Source organism: Tubulanus polymorphus, chromosome 5 (assembly GCF_964204645.1).
Source record: "Tubulanus polymorphus chromosome 5, tnTubPoly1.2, whole genome shotgun sequence".
Classification (NCBI taxonomy): Eukaryota; Metazoa; Nemertea; class Palaeonemertea; order Tubulaniformes; family Tubulanidae; genus Tubulanus; species Tubulanus polymorphus.
The window spans coordinates 21761273-21780017 of record NC_134029.1 but is presented as its reverse complement, the minus strand read 5'-3'; the positions used below and the strand labels follow the sequence as shown (position 1 = coordinate 21780017).

Genomic DNA, 18745 nt, shown 5'->3' with positions numbered 1-18745 from the left:
TTCTCATTGAAATTATGAGTTTGCTAAAGCTGTCGTGGCAAATATTTCCAAACGTGCCTCTGTCTGAGAACGGAAAGGTTGTGGGTCTGATTGAAAAATTGTTAAACACTGAGAAATGTTGAGTTGTTTGCATGATCTGTGTAACCTTCAGAATAAGTGGGATAAGAGGAATGTTATTACACAGTGCCAGTGGAACCTCATTACAACGAACTTCAGGACACCAGAAAATCTGTTTCTTATAACCAAAAATTCTAGTCTTTATGATTTTTTGTTATAACTGATAGTTCTATATACAGTGGAACCTCGTTACAACGAACTTCAGGACACCAGAAAATCTGTTTCATATAACCAAAAATTCTAGTCTTAATGATTTTTTGTTGTAACTGATAGTTCTATATACAGCGGAACCTTGTTACAACGAACTTCAGGACACCAGGAAATGTTTGTAGTGACCAATAGTTCATTAATGATCTTTGATATTTCTTTAATATCCAGTATGAAATTATCAAAACTGTCCTACTTGGGATGAAATTCTATGTTTGTAATAATCGGTAAATCGTTTTATCTGAGGTCGTTATAACGAGGTTCCGCTGTAGTAGCAAAGATCAGCGGGTCAAATTCTATAAAAAGTCCAAGTTTGCCGGTTTGCCAGTAGTGGGAATATTATAATACGCGACATACCATCAATTTTACCACAGTTTGACAGTCGTGGCCATTCAGCCGTTCAGCGCGGTTATGTTACACGCTACGGATCATTACTGAAGAGATGATGTCAAAATCATCAATGCGTGAACTGAACATCGATACCATCGGCTTTGTGAAAATCTTATCCGCAAAAATTTGGCAGCCCATTTTAATTCGTAGGCAGATCTGATGGCGTTACTTGATACTTACATATTTATAGTTTAAGGCGTGGTCAAACATATCATATTCTAAAGATCACAGTCGAGGTCTTGTATGAATGTTGCACGTATGAGAATCTATGACAAAAATTATTCGATTATTTTTTTATTCACGGCGCCACACGATGTGTTATTTCAGGTCCGACTGTTGCTGTTCCGATTGATTTCTTTCTGAACATATTGCATCGAACAATAATAATATCCCACACATGCACGCGCGTCATCGATATGTTCTTTTCTACCTGGCTCGTTATAGATAAAACGTGTAAGAAATGATGCCAGCAATTATCGTCTCGTTTCTTTCGTGTCAGTTATTTATTGGTTTTCTATTATTTCATCGTCATCGCTCGTTGGGTGTTCATCCTTTTCCGCCAATCAGCTGTGAAGTATTCGAGGAATGGCATGAAAAGTTATGATGAAATTGCTTTGTAAGCTCAGCTCGGATGATGTCCGTGTAACAGGCGTACACAGGGGCAAGGGGACTTGTTTGAACTACCGAAAATCCATACTTCATCGTTTCAGGCAAAATGTTATTTTAGCTGTCTTTTTCACAGAATTGGTAACGGGCAACCTGTTTTTGAACACGGTAGTCACAACTATCGGTAAATATATAGGCCCAGTAGTTTTATCCATTGAAAGATTTATGAATGGAATTCCATTTTCATTTAACCCTTTCATTGCAGATCAGTTAGTAGCCAGTGTTGGAGATGATTTGAAAATTCCTTCCCAGTGCTTTGTGTAATGGACATATCTTCACTGTAGTGCGGTGTATTGTTAGTTCCTGATATAACACAATGTTTGACCAGGGCTATATTTCAAAAGAGATTATAATTAATTGAAAATAAAATTCATAAACTTCAGTATGGTGTGTTAGCAAAGTCCATCACCAATTTATACATCGCACTGCGGTGTAGATGCACAAGGGTTGATATTATATGTATTAAAACTAGGTTAAAGGTCCAGTTATTAAAGCATGCGAGAATTTTTGCTGGCGACGAAGAACCTGAGCAATGTTCAGTTTTTTATATACTTGCCGAATTGGTTAGCATGTCTTAAGCTATGTAAGCTTTTTTCTCCATGTTCTACCAGGATATCTTTGAAAGCTACTTTGGAAATAACGTTGATTGATGAGATGATTTTTTCCATGGTTTTCGTCGATAGGACACATTGACTTGTATTTCAGCTGGTTTGAGTGACAGTCATCGGCGGAGAGCTCCGATAATGAAAGCAGGCGATGTTTAGAATATTATTGTCACGTCGCTGTTTTTCCCGGGGGGAGACTTGTTTCGATTATACGCAGTCACGTATTTGAAATTTCTAAAAAGTCCAGTTTCAATCATCCGGTTCTGTTCAGGTTTGCTGAGTAAAATCATTTTACTGATTGGCGTGGAAAGTTAGCGTTTACCGCTGAGGGAATCATCGTCATTTCAATGATTTAGCTACGATGGCATTGAGAGTGATTCGCTTCACATGAATGTGTCGCACGTTCAATGCGGGCTGATGAATATGGGATACATATTTGATGAGCATAGAGACAACGTTGAGTGAGTTATAGTATTGTTTTAACCGATTCCATTCAGATTTCGATACATAATTGAATGTTTGCAGCCCCTGTAGCTCAGTCGGATAAGGCGTGGTGCTGTTGAATTTACTATCAGTGCTGAGTGACGGTGCTGAGGTTCAAGTACTGCTGGCTGCATAAGTCCAAGCAGGGAAGTATCTCATTTATGAGAAATGAGAAACACGGTTTCGGGAAACAATGTTTCCGAGATCAAACATGTTTGATTCCTTGTTTCCCTGTCTCCCTGCATCGTGTGCGTGGGGCTTAGTGTACAAACTCAATAGGGTTAGTCTCGGGAAACCGAGATCTGAATGACGTTAAACATATCTCGAATGGAAATGAAATTCAGGATTATCCTATAGTCTGACACACCCAGCAGTCAATTGAATGATTCTTATGTATTCAACCCTCATTTAGGCCTATACATTTCCCGACGGTTTTATTCACTTGTGTTTCATCAGCGTTGTTTAAATCGTGTATTACACTTCGAAGCGCGCGTCAGTTTACACGAGATTTAATCATTCCAACAACGTCTTAGAAGGAATATTAAACAACTCGCTCTAATCGGAATTGATACGCTGCGCGCGTCGCAGTCGTAGAAACGGCAAACGAAACGTAGAAATTGACGCGCTGGAATTCTCTCAAACGACGAAGCATTGTTTCATCTAATATTAAACGACAACCCGAAAAAGGAAATCGATACGAGCGATAAATGAAAATTCAATTTCTCGTCGCCGTCCTCTTAATTCTATCAATCGGTTTCGATCAAACAGTTTTTCCGGCTGCCAAATTCTGAAATCTTCAGCAACGGATGTTTGTGATGTCGAGAGAAACGCAGGAGAAACCTGATTACTCGCTGAATAGAAGTTTTGATGCAGTTGTTTTCGTAGCAAATTTCTTACTAATTTTCTATCATGTTTTGTCATCTACGGTTGATTAATGATTTCATTAGTGCATTTGCTTAATTGGTTTTTTCCATGTTTGTCGTCGGGTGGCATCTCGAGATTGTTTGAACGGGGCGAGGAACCGATAACTAACTCGGAAAACAATGTCGACCAGCTATAAAGACGGTCTTTGATGTTTCCGTTTGAAGTCCTCTGGCGTTGATGATGTAAATTTCGTACAGATAAAGACGACTCGCTGCAAATATAGCGGCGGGAAATCTCTTACCCGCGAAATCGTTGTTGGTTCTAGTAGAGACATTGGAAGACGAGAGAGACAATCCCAGCTGCAATTTTGTGTGGGTTCTATAGGTAATCTAGTTGGCCTGCATCATTATCTAATTTGTATTCACCCGAGTGGAAATTGAACATGTCCATTTTTAGCCGAGGCTGACTCTTATTTGGTTTCCTGTTGTTTAGTTGACCTTTTTCGACATGGCGCTCGTCATATTTGCGGTTATTGAAGTTTATGAAGCCTTTTATATATTTCTTGCTGATGTCATGCTCAGGGACTAATGGATCTATTGTTTTTATGCAAAGCGCTTTCGGCGATGATTCTGCTAATTCAGCGTGTACACGCGAGAGCACAATAAGGCTTCTTAAAAATACGGCGGCGACCACAAGCTTGAGAGAAAAAACTATTCCCAAAAATCTCTTTCGACTGCTTCCCCCAAGATTAGCGGAACCTTTTTTAAGCGACGGTTGATGATGTTTTTGGGATGGTATCACCTGGTCTTACGCAAAATGGTAATTGTTTTTCCGTGTAAGAATTTGCAGCAGGTATGTAACGCTATTCTACTTTAGTGTTTTATGCTTGACTGGCGTCCGTCTGTCACTCATCACTGTGTGCGCCTTACTGATACTCGCGAGGTAATGAAATCTTTTGATTTATCGCCTCACGAGTACTGACAATTTTCGTTTTCATCCGTGAATGAATCAACAATATTTCGATCGAAGAAGTTAGATTTATAGTCAATGCTACTGCGAATGATGACACATTTCGGCAGACGGTAGAAAAATGCAACATTCGGACTGAAAAAAACAGTCAGAAAGTTTTGGACTTGAACCAATGGTTTATTCTACGTACCAAAATATTGTGACAACTAAGATTCAGTTATATCTTATTTAGTGTGGCTTAACCCTTTCAGTGCGTCTACACCGCAGTGCGGTGTATGAATCGGTGATGTATTTTGCTAGTACACCGCACTGCAGTGTATTGATGTAATTAGTAATTAGTTTTTATCTCTATTGAAAGATGGCAGCACCTGTCAAACATAGTGAAATACTAGTAACTAACAATACACCGCGCCGCGGTGTAGACGCACTATAGTGGTATTCCCGTTATTCAACACACTAGAGTGGAATTTTTTAAAATTTTCAAATTATCTCCAGCACTATAGGGGATTGATTAGTCAGCACTGAAAGGGTTAATTACGGTGGTGGCAATGATGGTAATGATATAGCGTTATCCAGATAAACTTTGATAATGGGAGAGCTATGAGCATAACTATGACCAAGACGAGCAGTAAAGCTAATAGAGTCAATCATGCTTTTTACAACTACGTTATTCTAGCGGCCATCTTTAATAATGCTGAATCGCTCACCGAATTCCTGAATGTCTATCGGACAAAAAAAATAAAGGTCTATCAAGTTTCTTTCGACTCATTCTCCTCGAATGTACGGACGCGAATACATAATTTATCATTGTTGCTTTCACAGAATGTCGATTACATCGGTGTGTCGTTGCCACCACTTGAAATGGAACGCAATTTATCCCTACGAGACACTCACTGGACTGCATCTGATTCTTATAGGAAATAACTTCGCTGTTGATATTGTTTTATGTCGACAGCTATCAGTCTCCTCGAGGCGATCATCATCATCGTCATCGTCATCTTCATCATCATTGCTCTTTATCGATACATTTGGTCGAGTGTTCCTCGACTGGTCAACTCGCGAACCCTCCGTCCTCATCCTTCTATTCGCTAAAGTAGTTCATTTGCATTTCACATATCGTCGCGACCGGAGGTAATAACCACTCGGCCGAGAGCCTCTTCGCTATAAGTGACCATTCTCGTTCGTATTACACCGTCCTCGGCGGCCCCTATCGAAACGAATTTTTCCGCCGACGGGGAACGGGGTATAAATTCGGGATATCGAATCGATATATCGCACTCGCGGCGAGTGAGTATCATTGAAGTTAGTTATGATTGCTTTTGCCGCGAAGATAAGCAGATTTCCTAATCATCGATGGTTTGTCCCGGAGCGGAGCGTATAGATGTAAGCTAACATTATACATCGTCTTATCTGACTTTTTGATATTGCGTATTGAACTTCGTCTCTTGTTGCCCCTGAAGGCTCGGAAATTATTGCAGCACCCGATGAGTGATATACGATACTACTGTAGTTATTGCTGTGGTGAAGAATTTTCGGCTCCCGAACGCAAAGTTGATATCATATGCCGGAATTTTTTCATCAGACTAATTGCAATAATGTTATAGGGTTGGGGAGGAGTCGGCTGCGTAGTCAATCGATGGTTCGTTTCTACAGGGAGATCTACCTCCCTGGTTTCTATGATCATCGGCTATCAGCCAGAAGAATCTAATCTTACCGGTACCTACAAACTAAAGATTTGGTGCCCGGTCTGGCAGTCTTACAAGCCGCGATCACACGGAGAAGATCAGGCTCGGGCCCATTTGGCACCGATCAGGCTCGGGCCCATTTGGCACCCATGTGAACAGTTGTTCTGGGCCAAATTTGGCCCGGGCCGAAAATGCTTGTGTGATCGCGGCTACAGTATAGCCAAAGTTAAGCACGGGTTTAATCATTACGTGTGAATTGCAACTGGTTCTGATAACGTCTTCAGTTTGCTTAAGCATTGTTTAGCATCAAGTGAGTGGTTTACGTGTGAAAGCGCTCTCTGATTAGGCACGGACCAAATTTGACGCGGGCCTGATCCGTGCCAATTTGGCCCGGGCCAAATCGTTTACGTGTAACTGCATTTATGAAGAATCCTGTAGAACGCGATGCTTCGATGTAGAACTGTAATCTTTGGTCTGTGTGTGACTTCTCAGGGGTATTACTGCACTGTCACTAGTTGGGTTAATTGACCGGTTCGCTGAATGCGAGTCACCCTCATCAATCTAAATACGTTTCCCTCGACTATCATCACCGACTGCGTTTACTAGTATTATTGATAACTTGATGACGCAAAGTTTGACTAAACTGCATCATCATTATTTTCTATTAATACTGATTACTGTCAGTATCTGTGATCAACTCGACCTGCTGTAATTGATAGATCAATCGGTTAATGCGTCGATTCCATGAAGGGAGGCCAAATTTTCTAACTAAACCAGCGATAACTGCAGATTTTAAAATGTGTGTACAGCATTGATTTAGTCCATTTGAAATTGGTTTGTTTCGAGTACCGGTCAAATTTGAACGGACTAACCTAGCGATCGGGTGAACGTTACTAATAGTGACAAGAGAGTGTTTGGGGGTAAAATGTGATTATGGCTTGAACACAAGTGGTAGTATCATGGGAAAATTTGCTAATCCGGTCACCTAAATCCATACTTCTTGCACACTCCCTTATATTAGGTTTTCTGTTCATGGTTTTGTTTCATGGGTCACGTATTCAGTATTTAGTACTAGCCTCTCTCCTCGGTATTTAGAGATAAAAGCTGCGACTGAAATGATATACGCGATTATTTTCCTTGCGGCAATTTTCATGAAATACGCCGAATAGAGAGGTATCATATCTGCGTTGAGTAATTCTGTATGATTGTTGATACTGTTATACGTGACTGGTGTATGATTATCGGACATGTCTGTCAATTCAGTCGATGGTTTAGCGCTAGCTCTGTCACATAGTAGACATTATTGTTTTCTCACAATTCCGTGGCCTGTAGCGTGGGAGGGGTTACGACGAACCACCCAAAATCTGAAGTAGGTCCGCTTTTAGGAAGTGATTTGTCCTATGGTTTGTCCTATATGAACTACAGGTAAATAGGACTGATAAAGAACCCCATAGGATGCCAGAATTGAGAGCCATCACAGCGCGATGTCGTTGCCTCACCAGTGCCATTTCAAAAAAGCCTGCAAAAAACGTGACTTATCTTGAAACGAACATTACAAGTCTGGGAACAATGAGAAGGTCTTTTTACGAAAATTGTAAATGAAATGTATCTTCATTTCTGTGAATCAAATTAGAACATGGTTCGATCTTTTTTCATATGGGGTACATTCTTTATTTCACTGTATATTTCACTGACTTTTTTCATGTTTGTATCGAACACCTCGGTCTTGTAAATCTCCGAAAACTCATTTCTCCACATTTCTCTAATTTCAGGTTCTTCATATGCATATATCATCGGTGGAGAAGCTTCCCATCACGACGTCCGGATCACCGCTTCAAATACGCTGCAAGACATTCCTATCGGTGTCGTTCGTTATACCTCGCGAACGCGACTGCCACGACATCTATATGTCACTTCTGAAGTTATCGCAACCAGGTACGTCGTATGTACGAGAAGCAAAAGTATTGAATTACCTCGGATTATCGGAAATGTAATTATTATTCGTAGAATTGAATAGTATCCACGCCACCCCGGGTAGTTCTTTGTCGTAACCCTTCTACTATTCCAATTACAGTATATAGAATTCCTGATTACCAGATTACTGTTCTTACAAGAAGCTCTTTTATTGAATTCTTGTTCAACGAGTATTGAATCAACCTGCATCTTAATGTATATCAAATTATTACTGGTGTATGTTCAACGCCAGGTCCAATATGCGGTGGTATATATGCTTATCAGATGCGGATCCAGGGGGGGTGTCTATGAAGATCAGGACACCCCTATGCTTGGACATCAGAGTCCCCTAAAGATTCCATTTGCAAAAATTCCAGACTGAAAAACATGATTAAGCTTGAACAAATAGAAAATAGCGCGAAACACATAACTGTGTATGTGAGCGATGAAATCATGGCCATGCGTGGATGGACAAAGACCCTAAATTTCTTCAGTGGACCCTTCTTTTGACCCTGAATCTGCCATATAATGCTTATAATCTACTAGGCCGAATTTCCTGTACATTTACCTGTATGCTTGATCATTATCAAGTCGATATATCATCGATAACATCACGCTGATATTGATCATATTTACTGTATCTTCTATTGTTTTAATTTGCAGCGAGTCTCGGAGAGCTTTACGCCTATCACTACACACACCCCGATCCGTCGTTGACGAAAGATTGCGGCTGGTCGTTCTTCGATCTACAGACCGAATACCTGCGTATGGGTTTACCCGACGGAAACTGGGTTCAAACACAAATCAATAAAGATTATGAGGTAATAGCCGTGATCGCGTGGAAACACGTTGGCCTTGACCAGACCCCCGTGTCAAATTTGGCCGGTGCATTATTAGAGAGCGTCTTCGCACGTAAATGATGCTGTGGCAAGTGAGGTGATTCACTTCCAGAACCAATTATCATTCACACAGAATAATTTGACCTGTGCTAAAATTTTGCTCGGGTCTGGACCGACATTTTTGGTCAAATAGAATAGAATAGAATAGAATAGAATCAAATAGAATGTGCAATCAGGGTTAATGTATTCTACTAGGATATGATGATACGCACTATCCACCCGTAGTCCCCCTCGGGATCGTTCTGTTCAGATTCGATTTTCACTGCCCGCTCATCGCTCATTCATATTCAATAGAGGATAGTACACGACCATTAGCTCAAAGTACCGAAATAGAGCTAATTCTACCGACGTGCCTGGCTTCGGTGACCAACCACACTCGCCGAACGCAATTGCATAGAATTTCCCTCGTGAAATACTTTCAACGTTAATTCCATTGGTGTTGTGTGACTAACACTATTCCCTGGTTAGACAGTTGAATACCGGCATTTTTACAAGTCCTCGGTAGCCTGAACGGACTGCACGAACATGTTACACCTTATATTAGCTTTGACATCTGAACTACGCCTCTTTTCTGGTGGAAAATAATGAAGGAACTATATGCAGCCATCGAGTGTTATACAACGCACTTCGAGAAAGAATTTGTGAATTGTTTTCTCGCTCGAAACGTTTGATTGGCAGACGGTGTATTTGTGTGACATGTTACCGTCTGTTACGCTGTCAATTAGTAAACTCCGTCCCTGTTATGAATTTTTTTCTGACGGTGCTCGAATTTTTATTTTATCGTCTCCTGCAAGATTCAGTTAACCTAATCAAGTCGTCGTCGTTAGCGTCAACGGAAAGTTTTCACAATCGATAAACGTCGCGATATATCGCCGAAGAAGTAGCCCGGAAAATTGGCGCAATCAAAAGACCATATTTCATCCCGAGCGATATGTGTCCAGCATCGCCGCAATCTCGGACCTGTGTTCAACGATGTGTACCGCTAACCTTCGATTAATGACCGGTTTACGAGATATGTCAAGAAAAACAGCTGAACTCTAGAAGCCGTAGAAAGTTGACTTCGATAGAATTAAGCTTCAAGTCCGTAGAGGATCACTGTATACGTAAGCCGCGTTCACGCGACAACTAGTTAGACCGGTCTACCTGGTCCGGTCCAAATTTAGACCGGACCAAATTTTGGTGAGCGTTCACACGGCGTTTTGACTACGTTCTAAACTAGACCGGTCTAATTTGGAACGGTATTTTTGCCCGTGTGAACGCTTGGACCAAATTTAGACCGGTCTAAATTTCGTCGTGTGAGCGCGCCTATATATATAGTTGGTAGTTGAATGCGTTTGGATGTTGATCAATTTGTGATCGGTTTTCTTTTTATTTCGCATTCTATTCGCATATTGATTTATGCGTCGCGTGTGATGCGGTTTTACACACTCACATATCGGACGACTGTCTAAACAATTTCCTGATCGTTGAATAACGGTTTCTATCATACCTGACTAGCATCTTAAACATACCATATCCCTCGGTCGTATCCGATGTCAACGTAGCTGATTTATTCGGACGAACACAAAAATCTGGCTGTTTAACATCGCGCGGGAAATTTCCTGTTTGCGGGCGTGCGCGCGTCGTTTCGAATACAGGTCGTCGATAAAATCTACCCGCAGCGACTTTCAAACATTTTTCGAAGTTTTCGTAGCTTTCACCGATCGATTCGTACGAAGATTTATATCAGTTTTGTCTACGTCGGTTCTTATTTTTAATCGATTATCGATACGTGCTGCTCGAGGGGACTTGAATCCTACGATTTATCGGGAACACATCATTTTTTTCCCGTAACGCGCAGATAACGCGCCCGATATCCTTCTGCTCTAATCTCATGTGTAATGCTTCAATGAATGACCATTTCTATAATTGCTTCTAATTGAATCATTTCCGCTGACGCCGTAGTTACGGTCGGTCTGGCTGCACATCTCTAGTTACCGAATCTAGCCTGATAAATTGTGATAAGAAATTACAGTAATTATACGAATAAGCATCCCGTCATACTACTAGCTGTGTAGGCCAATGTGTATGTGTTCCAGTCGACTATTGATGATAATCTTCACGTCTCCTTTAAATAATTCAGCATCTTTTCAAACTATTGAATTTTTCATTGACGTATCTGGGGCCGGTTGCATAGTCATGGCTGAGACTTAAGACCAGTCAAAGACCAACTTAGTCCTACAGCCAATCTAACAATTTAAGACCAGTCTTAAGATTTAAGACCACTTTTGGACTTGAGTCACGACTGTGCAACTGGCCCCAGATAACTGAATATAGAAATGAAATACTAAGGTCTATGTGGGCATAATTTTACGTTTAGTACTTAATCAGTGGGTATATATGTACTAGTTTCTGAAAGGGCGTGCGTAACATTTAACATCGATTTCAAACACTGCCTATTTCGATAAACATCTTGGATGAAAGCTTTTGGCAACACTAGAAACCTAGATCGTTATACCATGAACTCTGGGCTTATGAATTCAAACTCCGCGAAGATTGCTTATAATACGCCTTTGGCTGATAATGAATTATCATCAATCGAACTGCAATAACTGTTGATAATTTTGTTCAGTGAAAAATTATTTGCTGCGGGTGTTTTGTCGGATCGATGTCGTCGATATGGAAACATTTCCTGAGCGCGATGAACTCGGCGATTACCGTATTAGAGAGATAAGATTTTACATTACTAGTCTTATATTTCATCTTCCGTCGCAGGTGTATTTGTAGAAATAACCGATGATACCCGGCCGACCGGGGTCGTGAACTTTATTCCGCCGAAAATAGCCTCGATTAGTATTCGGGCGCGTGACTGCGATAACAAAAAACTGATCAACGTAAAGTGTACGTCGTCGGCCAGAGCTGTAGATGATGTAAGAGAGGAAGATGAAGTTGATGGCCTGGATAGTGGACACTGTATTTTTGATTAAAAGTGTACGAACAATCTGTGCAGGATTTATGGAAAGCGTTCATATACGAGCTGCATCACGAAGCAGTAAGCTGGCTCCATTAATCAGGCGTTTTTACTCGCAGTATGATGATGCTCGCTGTTGCGCTCTTTTTTTCCATTCATAAATACTGGTCATTTTGGGGCTGTTCAAAAATGATGTAACACATTTTGGGGAAATTCTGATGCCCCTTGGCTCACCCCCTACAATATTACGTTAGGTATAATATTAACAAATTTGAATCCCCCTTCCGAATTTTTTTCTAAAATCTTTATCGCGGTACCAGTTTGAAACTAGCTTTCAATTCCTGAAGAGTTATGTTAATGTCATGTTTAATGTTTTACAGTTTTGCAGTATTTGTTATTAGATAATGCTCAAACTTCACTCCTGTCCTAGTTTCACTTTTAAAAAAGTTGCTCAAGATTTTTCCGCTGAGAAATTCCAAGTAACAAATGTTGAGACACACCCTCCACTTGTGACAATCTGTGACAAACTTTTTGACACCGCACATCCCCATACGCATTATATAATTTTTGAACAGCCCCTTTGTGCCATTTTTAGGCAAAAATTCTATACATTTTCATGATTTCATGATTTCGATTTTTTCACATCGAAACATTTTCCGCAATGTGAATTCGATGCTAGGTCAATAAATCTGCGCCTGAGGACATGAAATACGGACTTACGTTAATGACCCGAGACACTTGGCGCGGCTCTTCTGATTACTTTTCATCAGCGATGCACCAGGAAATATTGACACTTTGTACGTTATATAAATCACTACCGCTAATACGTTTCTGTGGCTCATCAATTGCAGATGGTTTTTTTTGCGCATTACCTGAGAGGGCAGAAAAGTGTTTCTGGATAACTTTATTTCTGTTCTGATGAGCGTTTTCCTCTTGCGCACGACTTCTGCTATATGAAGGAGAGAATTTTCTAGGGCCACTTGTATGGTCAGGCTTCATGACTTGTTTAGTTCAAGTTTAGTTCAACTTTGGTTCTAACAACTTAAGACCAGTAGGACTCAGATCATGAAAATCTAAAGCTCAAATAATCATGCAACCTGCTAGAGCCATATTTTGAGCGCTTATCCATCTGAATTTCTTCAACCTTCATCCTGTTGGTAGATTCTGTGAATGATGTAGCTTTATTGTCTAAAGATGATGAAATACCATTCTTAAGAGATCCTTGTGGGACTAACCGGAAATTAGAAACACCCGTTAAAAAATGCCAAACGCAGGAATGGAATATAATTTCACAGTTTCGGGATTTATTTGACATTGATCGACTGCGTAAACCGCAGCAGCCCGACTGTGATATAATTCAATACAAGTCCCATTAGACTTTCTCCGGTTCATTAGAAATGAAATTTGATAAACACTCGCAAGCGGTGAGAATCGTTCCACCTGGGTTTATTTCATCCATACCCGCAGCGCCGTGTCTTTATACCTGCCATTATTCTTTTTTAACGCCGATATAGATTCGAGCGCCCGCGTTTGACAGGCTTAGCTGCAGCTTTTGATTAATAGTTTTCTGCGAAAGGAAAAGAGAAAAAGTAAAATGTCAATGACGGTATTTATGCGCGATGGCATTTACCATAATACCTGATATTAAGAATGTTCGATTCATCGAACACGAAATAAAACGCAGATTTTCGTTAAGTATTTACAGACGATTACAAAGTAGAACGCGTCGATATGAGTCGGTTGATGCGGATTGAATTCAACAAAATGTCTGAGCCCAAGTGACAGACTAATCCGCGTTACACCCGTCTGGGCTACATCCGCAGCTTAGAAAACCATGTCAGTTGCCATCTGATCGCTTGTCCCCGTCGGCAGATGCTTACAAACTTTCTGTGTAATCGCTTTTTTTTGTTTTTGACTTTGAATTGAAATGAATCCATTAGGATTAGCTTTACACTTACAACTATAACAATATAACCTGGCATATTAGATTTGTTCATTTACTAAGACCTTCATTGTCGGGAATCGTTCAGCATCACGTTTTCAACATCTTTCCCGATGTGGACCGAGACTCCTGTTCAGTTCCAACGAATGAACCCACCCACATATTCATCACGCTACAGGCTTGCTGGGCGCCCATGCACATAGCTAATGGTTTTTCGTTTCTGATTTTGTTCTTACAGATTTGTGACACTTACCCGAGACACCTGTACGTTCCAGCATTGGCAAACACAGCAGTTCTGATCGGTAGTTCTAGATTCCGAAGCCGTGGACGACTGCCGGTACTGTCGTACCTGAATAGTCGTAATGGTGTAAGTATTTCAAAAATCATGTTCATTCAGCGCCTCACATTATGAATTGACGAGAAAGATTTAATGAGAAATATGTAATTGTAATTACAGGCAGCTATATGTCGATGTAGTCAACCTCTAGCAGGTTTCAGCGCTCGCTGTGTAGAAGATGAACAAATGTTACAAGCCATTCGTAAAAGTAACAAAGCGTCGAGATATATGTTTGTTGTGGATACGCGACCGAAGGTAAGATGGTATCAATTATCATAATTATGATCGATAAGTCTTGTATTTACGATGGTAGTTTTCGGGTAATCGATGCGTGTTTAGTCGTTTGAATAATGATGAATGTTCTATTCTCCTATCAGATCAACGCGATGGCTAATAAAGCGGCGGGAAAGGGCTACGAAAACGAAAGCTTTTATTCGGACATAAAATTCCAGTTTCTCGGTATCGAGAATATACACGTGATGAGGAGTAGTCTACAAAAGGTGGTCGATGGTAAGCAGTGAAACTACCCGGCTACTTAACCGGAGAGATTGCCCCTCCATCGAGATCGATTCATTACTCTTTTTGCTAACTTACTTTTCAGTGTGCGAATTAAAGAATCCCTCGAGCAGCGCATTCCTATCTGGTTTAGAGAACAGTAGCTGGCTGAAACACATCAAGGCACTAATGGACACGTCGGTTTTCATAGCCGATGTAAGTCAAATACGCTTGAGATCGTATTGAGAGCGTATTGGGAGAGCGTATTGGGAGAGCGTATTGGGAGAGCGTATTGGAAAGCTTCTTGAATCTTAAAGCGTTTGGTGTTTTAACGAGTAACTGACAAGTTTAAGTAGTTTAAAGTGGTTTGTGAAAAAGATTTTTAAGATTCATCGATGTAAATGTTATATAATTCGCAGGCTGTGGAACGAGGTATAAGTGTATTGGTTCATTGTTCGGACGGATGGGATCGAACAGCTCAGACTTGTTCCGTTTCAAGCCTTATCTTAGATCCATATTACCGGACTATCCAGGGCTTTCAGGTATGCCGAGTACTTTAAAGAACACATGATAACATCGTTATAGCATTACAGGGTCCATACCATACTTGAAAAATATCATCCATCTCGATTCAGATATTGATCGAAAAAGAATGGCTCTCGTTCGGACACAAATTTACCGATCGTTGTGGACTGCTGGAGACAGTCGATCCGAAAGAAGTATCACCGGTTTTTACTCAGTTCCTCGAATGTGTTTGGCAGTTAAAAGAGCAGTTTCCGTGTGCATTCCAATTCAACGACAGATATCTACTTACAATACATGACCATGTGTACTCTTGCCAATTTGGCACCTTCATTGGTAATTGTGAAAAGGACAGGCTTGATCTCAGGTAAGTCAACATCTTCGACTCTTTCGGTGCAAATTCGAATCTCAGTGATTTTATACATAAACGGTGTGATATTCGTGTAGACTCGCTGAAAGAACGTACTCATTATGGGGTTACATGGCTAAAAACCTCGGAGATTATATCAACCCTCTGTACAAGAAAGAATGCGAAATCACACACTCAGTACTTAAACCAAACAGTAGTCCACAAACATTCAAGTAAGTTAGTTTTGGGGAAACACGTTCTGTACATGTATTCTTCTTCTTGGATTTCGAAGAAAATGTTTATATAATTTTGCAGGTTTTGGAGAGGAATGTACAATCGTTTTGAGAGCGGGGTTCATCCCAGAGAGAATGTGAGTGATGTCGTCTCCGCGTTGAAAGATCATTCCAGTTCAATGGAAGATCACATCAAGTTATTAGAAAAGGTTTGTCACTTTTCGGTTTGGTAAATTGAAAAATTAAAGAACGTAATGCTTCAATTCAAGGAACTAATGGTTATTTGAACTGTTTTCAGAGAATTACTGGATTGTGTAAGGTGTTAGGAAAATCCGACGAAACAATCGAAAGAAAGTTAGAAGGACTAGTGTCGTCGGAGTCGCTGTATACCCTCAGTGCTTTTCAAGGTGCTACGATCGTCGACAATAAAACCGTCGATGACAAGTTAGAAAACGGACATAATATAATCGACGGGATTATAGACAATGTGAACGCGATACGACTGAGCGATTGCGAATCCGGATTCGACGAGAACGGTTCGCAAATGTCGAAATCGGCGAACGACGATTCGAACTCGACGTGTTTGATATCGAGTTTCAGCAGTAACAGCAGCGATCATACATCCGTTGAGCAGATTATGTCGGAGATCAATTCCGTCGCCGTCAACTGGAAGTCATTCAGAAACGTTCGACAATGTAGCTGTACGTCTCCATTTGATAGTTTCAGTAAAAAGGTAATGAGAACTTTTGTGGCTTAAGTCAATTTTGAATTTATTTTTGATGGTTCTGTAAAGGTGAGCTACGCTTATGTTGAATCAGTAAACCTTAGAGACAGATAGTACTTTATAGGTTAACTAGTTTCTTTGCGATACCCGGTACAAGCTTTTAACTTCGTTGGGTAAATAACCTATTAAGTACTGTCTTTACGCTTTACTGATTCCACACGGCTGCTCTACAAATCTTTACATTTCTTCGGATCTTTTGTACACATTAATGTTGGTAAATGTACTTGGAACTGTTGAAAATTAATTTTTAATTCTGATCGCTCTATTTCAGTACCATTGTTGGAGATGTGGCAATGTATTTTGTACAAGATGTATCGCACGACATATACCATTGCCAGGGCACTATTCACAGAGGCCAGTTCCAGTGTGTAAGGCTTGTTATAAAGACACTAAACATTCTCCATCTTATAGCGACTTCCAACAGATTTCCTAGTAATGCAAAGCTGCATTTCTTTGCCAGTGGTTCCTCTTCATGCGCGAAGAGTCTTCTCAGTAGAAAATGGGATACAGCGAAAAAACCATTTTATGCGGAGGGTACTGTGATATAGAGGCTCTATGTGAAATATTCATTATCGTTATAATATATACTATAGATAAATGTTGTTTTTTAAGCCAAAATGTGGCTAGACGTACACCGGTCAGATGTAATGCATCATCTCACTCTTCAGTTTATGTGTTTGGAAATACAAAAAAAGACCATGTTCGAACTGAACTGAAAAAAATATTTTGTAAAAAGAAATTTTTCATTGGAAAACTTAGAATTGGAATATTATTCCATTTACCATGATCATCCACAGGAACTATTTGATAACTGTGAAAACTGTGGATAAGTAGAACAAAAATATTTGTACTTACGTGAGATTATAAATCTTTTAAATTATTGTGTATGGTTAATATCTGAAATTTAGAATCAATATGAAAAAGAAATCTAAATGGAACAGGATACATCGAGGTGTTTAATTTCACGAAATTTCATGTGATCTCTTTCTCTGTACATGTGTGTATAAAAGTATATATAAGCTCAACAGAAAACTGGAATATGTAAATATTTGATGTTATTGTATAGAAACTGAATAATTAAGGCTTACTAAATTTAGTAGTAAATGTTATTAATGATGCTTCCTTATGTTTAATAAGGTTTATTATGTAATTGTTACCTTTCTCGAGCTGCGTAAGCTTTTGTCTCTATGGATACTATGATTATAAATACAGTGCCATGAAATACTTGATGTCTTAAATAACGTTATTATAGACTGACAATCGCAATATAATGAACTGCAAAGTCTTATTGCCAGATCGTTAAGAATTCTTTGATTTGCAGAGCCAGTTCCATACACTGTTAGAAAGTCCATAAATAGTTTGCATTTTCAATTTTCTGAATCTATTTCAATCAATTTTGTCAGTAATCAAATTGATCACACAGCTGTGGAACTGGGTGTCTGAGTCGTAGTTTGAGGTGCATAGCGAGAGATAGTTTGGATATAATCTGTTATTGTATAGTTTCTAGTCATCAATTGCGGCAAGACAACAATATAAAGGTTATTGTTATGGATCATATGAATAAATGAAAAATCATAGAACGTACGTACAAAATTTTTTGTTTTAATTCTTTTGGTGAACGAACTAAGCAATCTCTTGAATATCTTAGCAATCTGTTGATTAGTAGCGAATTGTCAGTTACATAATATTTCTTCGGATCTTACGATTGGAATTTCTGATCTCACTTAAGTGATTGAATTCTTCTTCATCGTAAAAAATCTAAATTTGGGCGCAGGTTGGCCTTGCGATGCAGAATTTTCGAATTCCTGGCGATTACAAGGTAGAAGTGGGCATAAAAACTCGCTTCTTGCTTTTCTGTGATTTCTACCCCCACTGACCGGTTCCATTCCATTATTGATAGGCTATTAGTAGTCATGACTTCTGGTCTTAATGGTCGAAGCAATATGAATACGAATGGACGAGATAAAATTTCCGATAAGTAATTTTACGAATGCTTCAGAAAAAAATTATTTCAACACGCATCGTATTACCATTGTGAGTTCCAATCCCAGATTCCTGAAACAATCGTGTCGCTCCCAGTCGCAAGAGCGCGTAGGTCAGTTACGAGGATAAATTCACGATTTCATATATGGTTCATCTTATTACAAGTATCCTGAAGTACACGAAGATATTCTTCTTATTTTACTCAATCCATCAGTAAAATGAGAAATCTAATTAAATTAGTTTCATGATTAAATTTCATACATCGATCGAAAGTTGACGGACTGATAAATGATAGACAATGACGCGAACCGG

At 39.8% G+C, this 18745-nt stretch overlaps 1 protein-coding gene across 2 annotated transcripts in view; it reads left to right on the top strand.

Annotated features, from left to right (window-relative positions):
* The window catches only part of LOC141904973 (phosphatidylinositol-3,5-bisphosphate 3-phosphatase MTMR6-like), a 29065-nt gene extending 11043 nt beyond the window's left edge, over positions 1–18022 (top strand). For both annotated transcript variants that reach the window (XM_074793638.1, XM_074793636.1), the window contains 12 exons: positions 7759–7921; positions 8603–8760; positions 13969–14097; positions 14188–14322; positions 14445–14577; positions 14669–14778; positions 14982–15104; positions 15198–15451; positions 15532–15666; positions 15749–15875; positions 15965–16399; positions 16722–18022. In XM_074793638.1, the coding sequence (XP_074649739.1) occupies positions 7759–7921; positions 8603–8760; positions 13969–14097; positions 14188–14322; positions 14445–14577; positions 14669–14778; positions 14982–15104; positions 15198–15451; positions 15532–15666; positions 15749–15875; positions 15965–16399; positions 16722–16883 (2064 nt within the window). In that variant the 3' untranslated portion in view covers positions 16884–18022. The remainder of the gene's footprint in view (positions 1–7758; positions 7922–8602; positions 8761–13968; positions 14098–14187; positions 14323–14444; positions 14578–14668; positions 14779–14981; positions 15105–15197; positions 15452–15531; positions 15667–15748; positions 15876–15964; positions 16400–16721) is intronic.
* Positions 18023–18745: the final 723 nt, after the last annotated feature.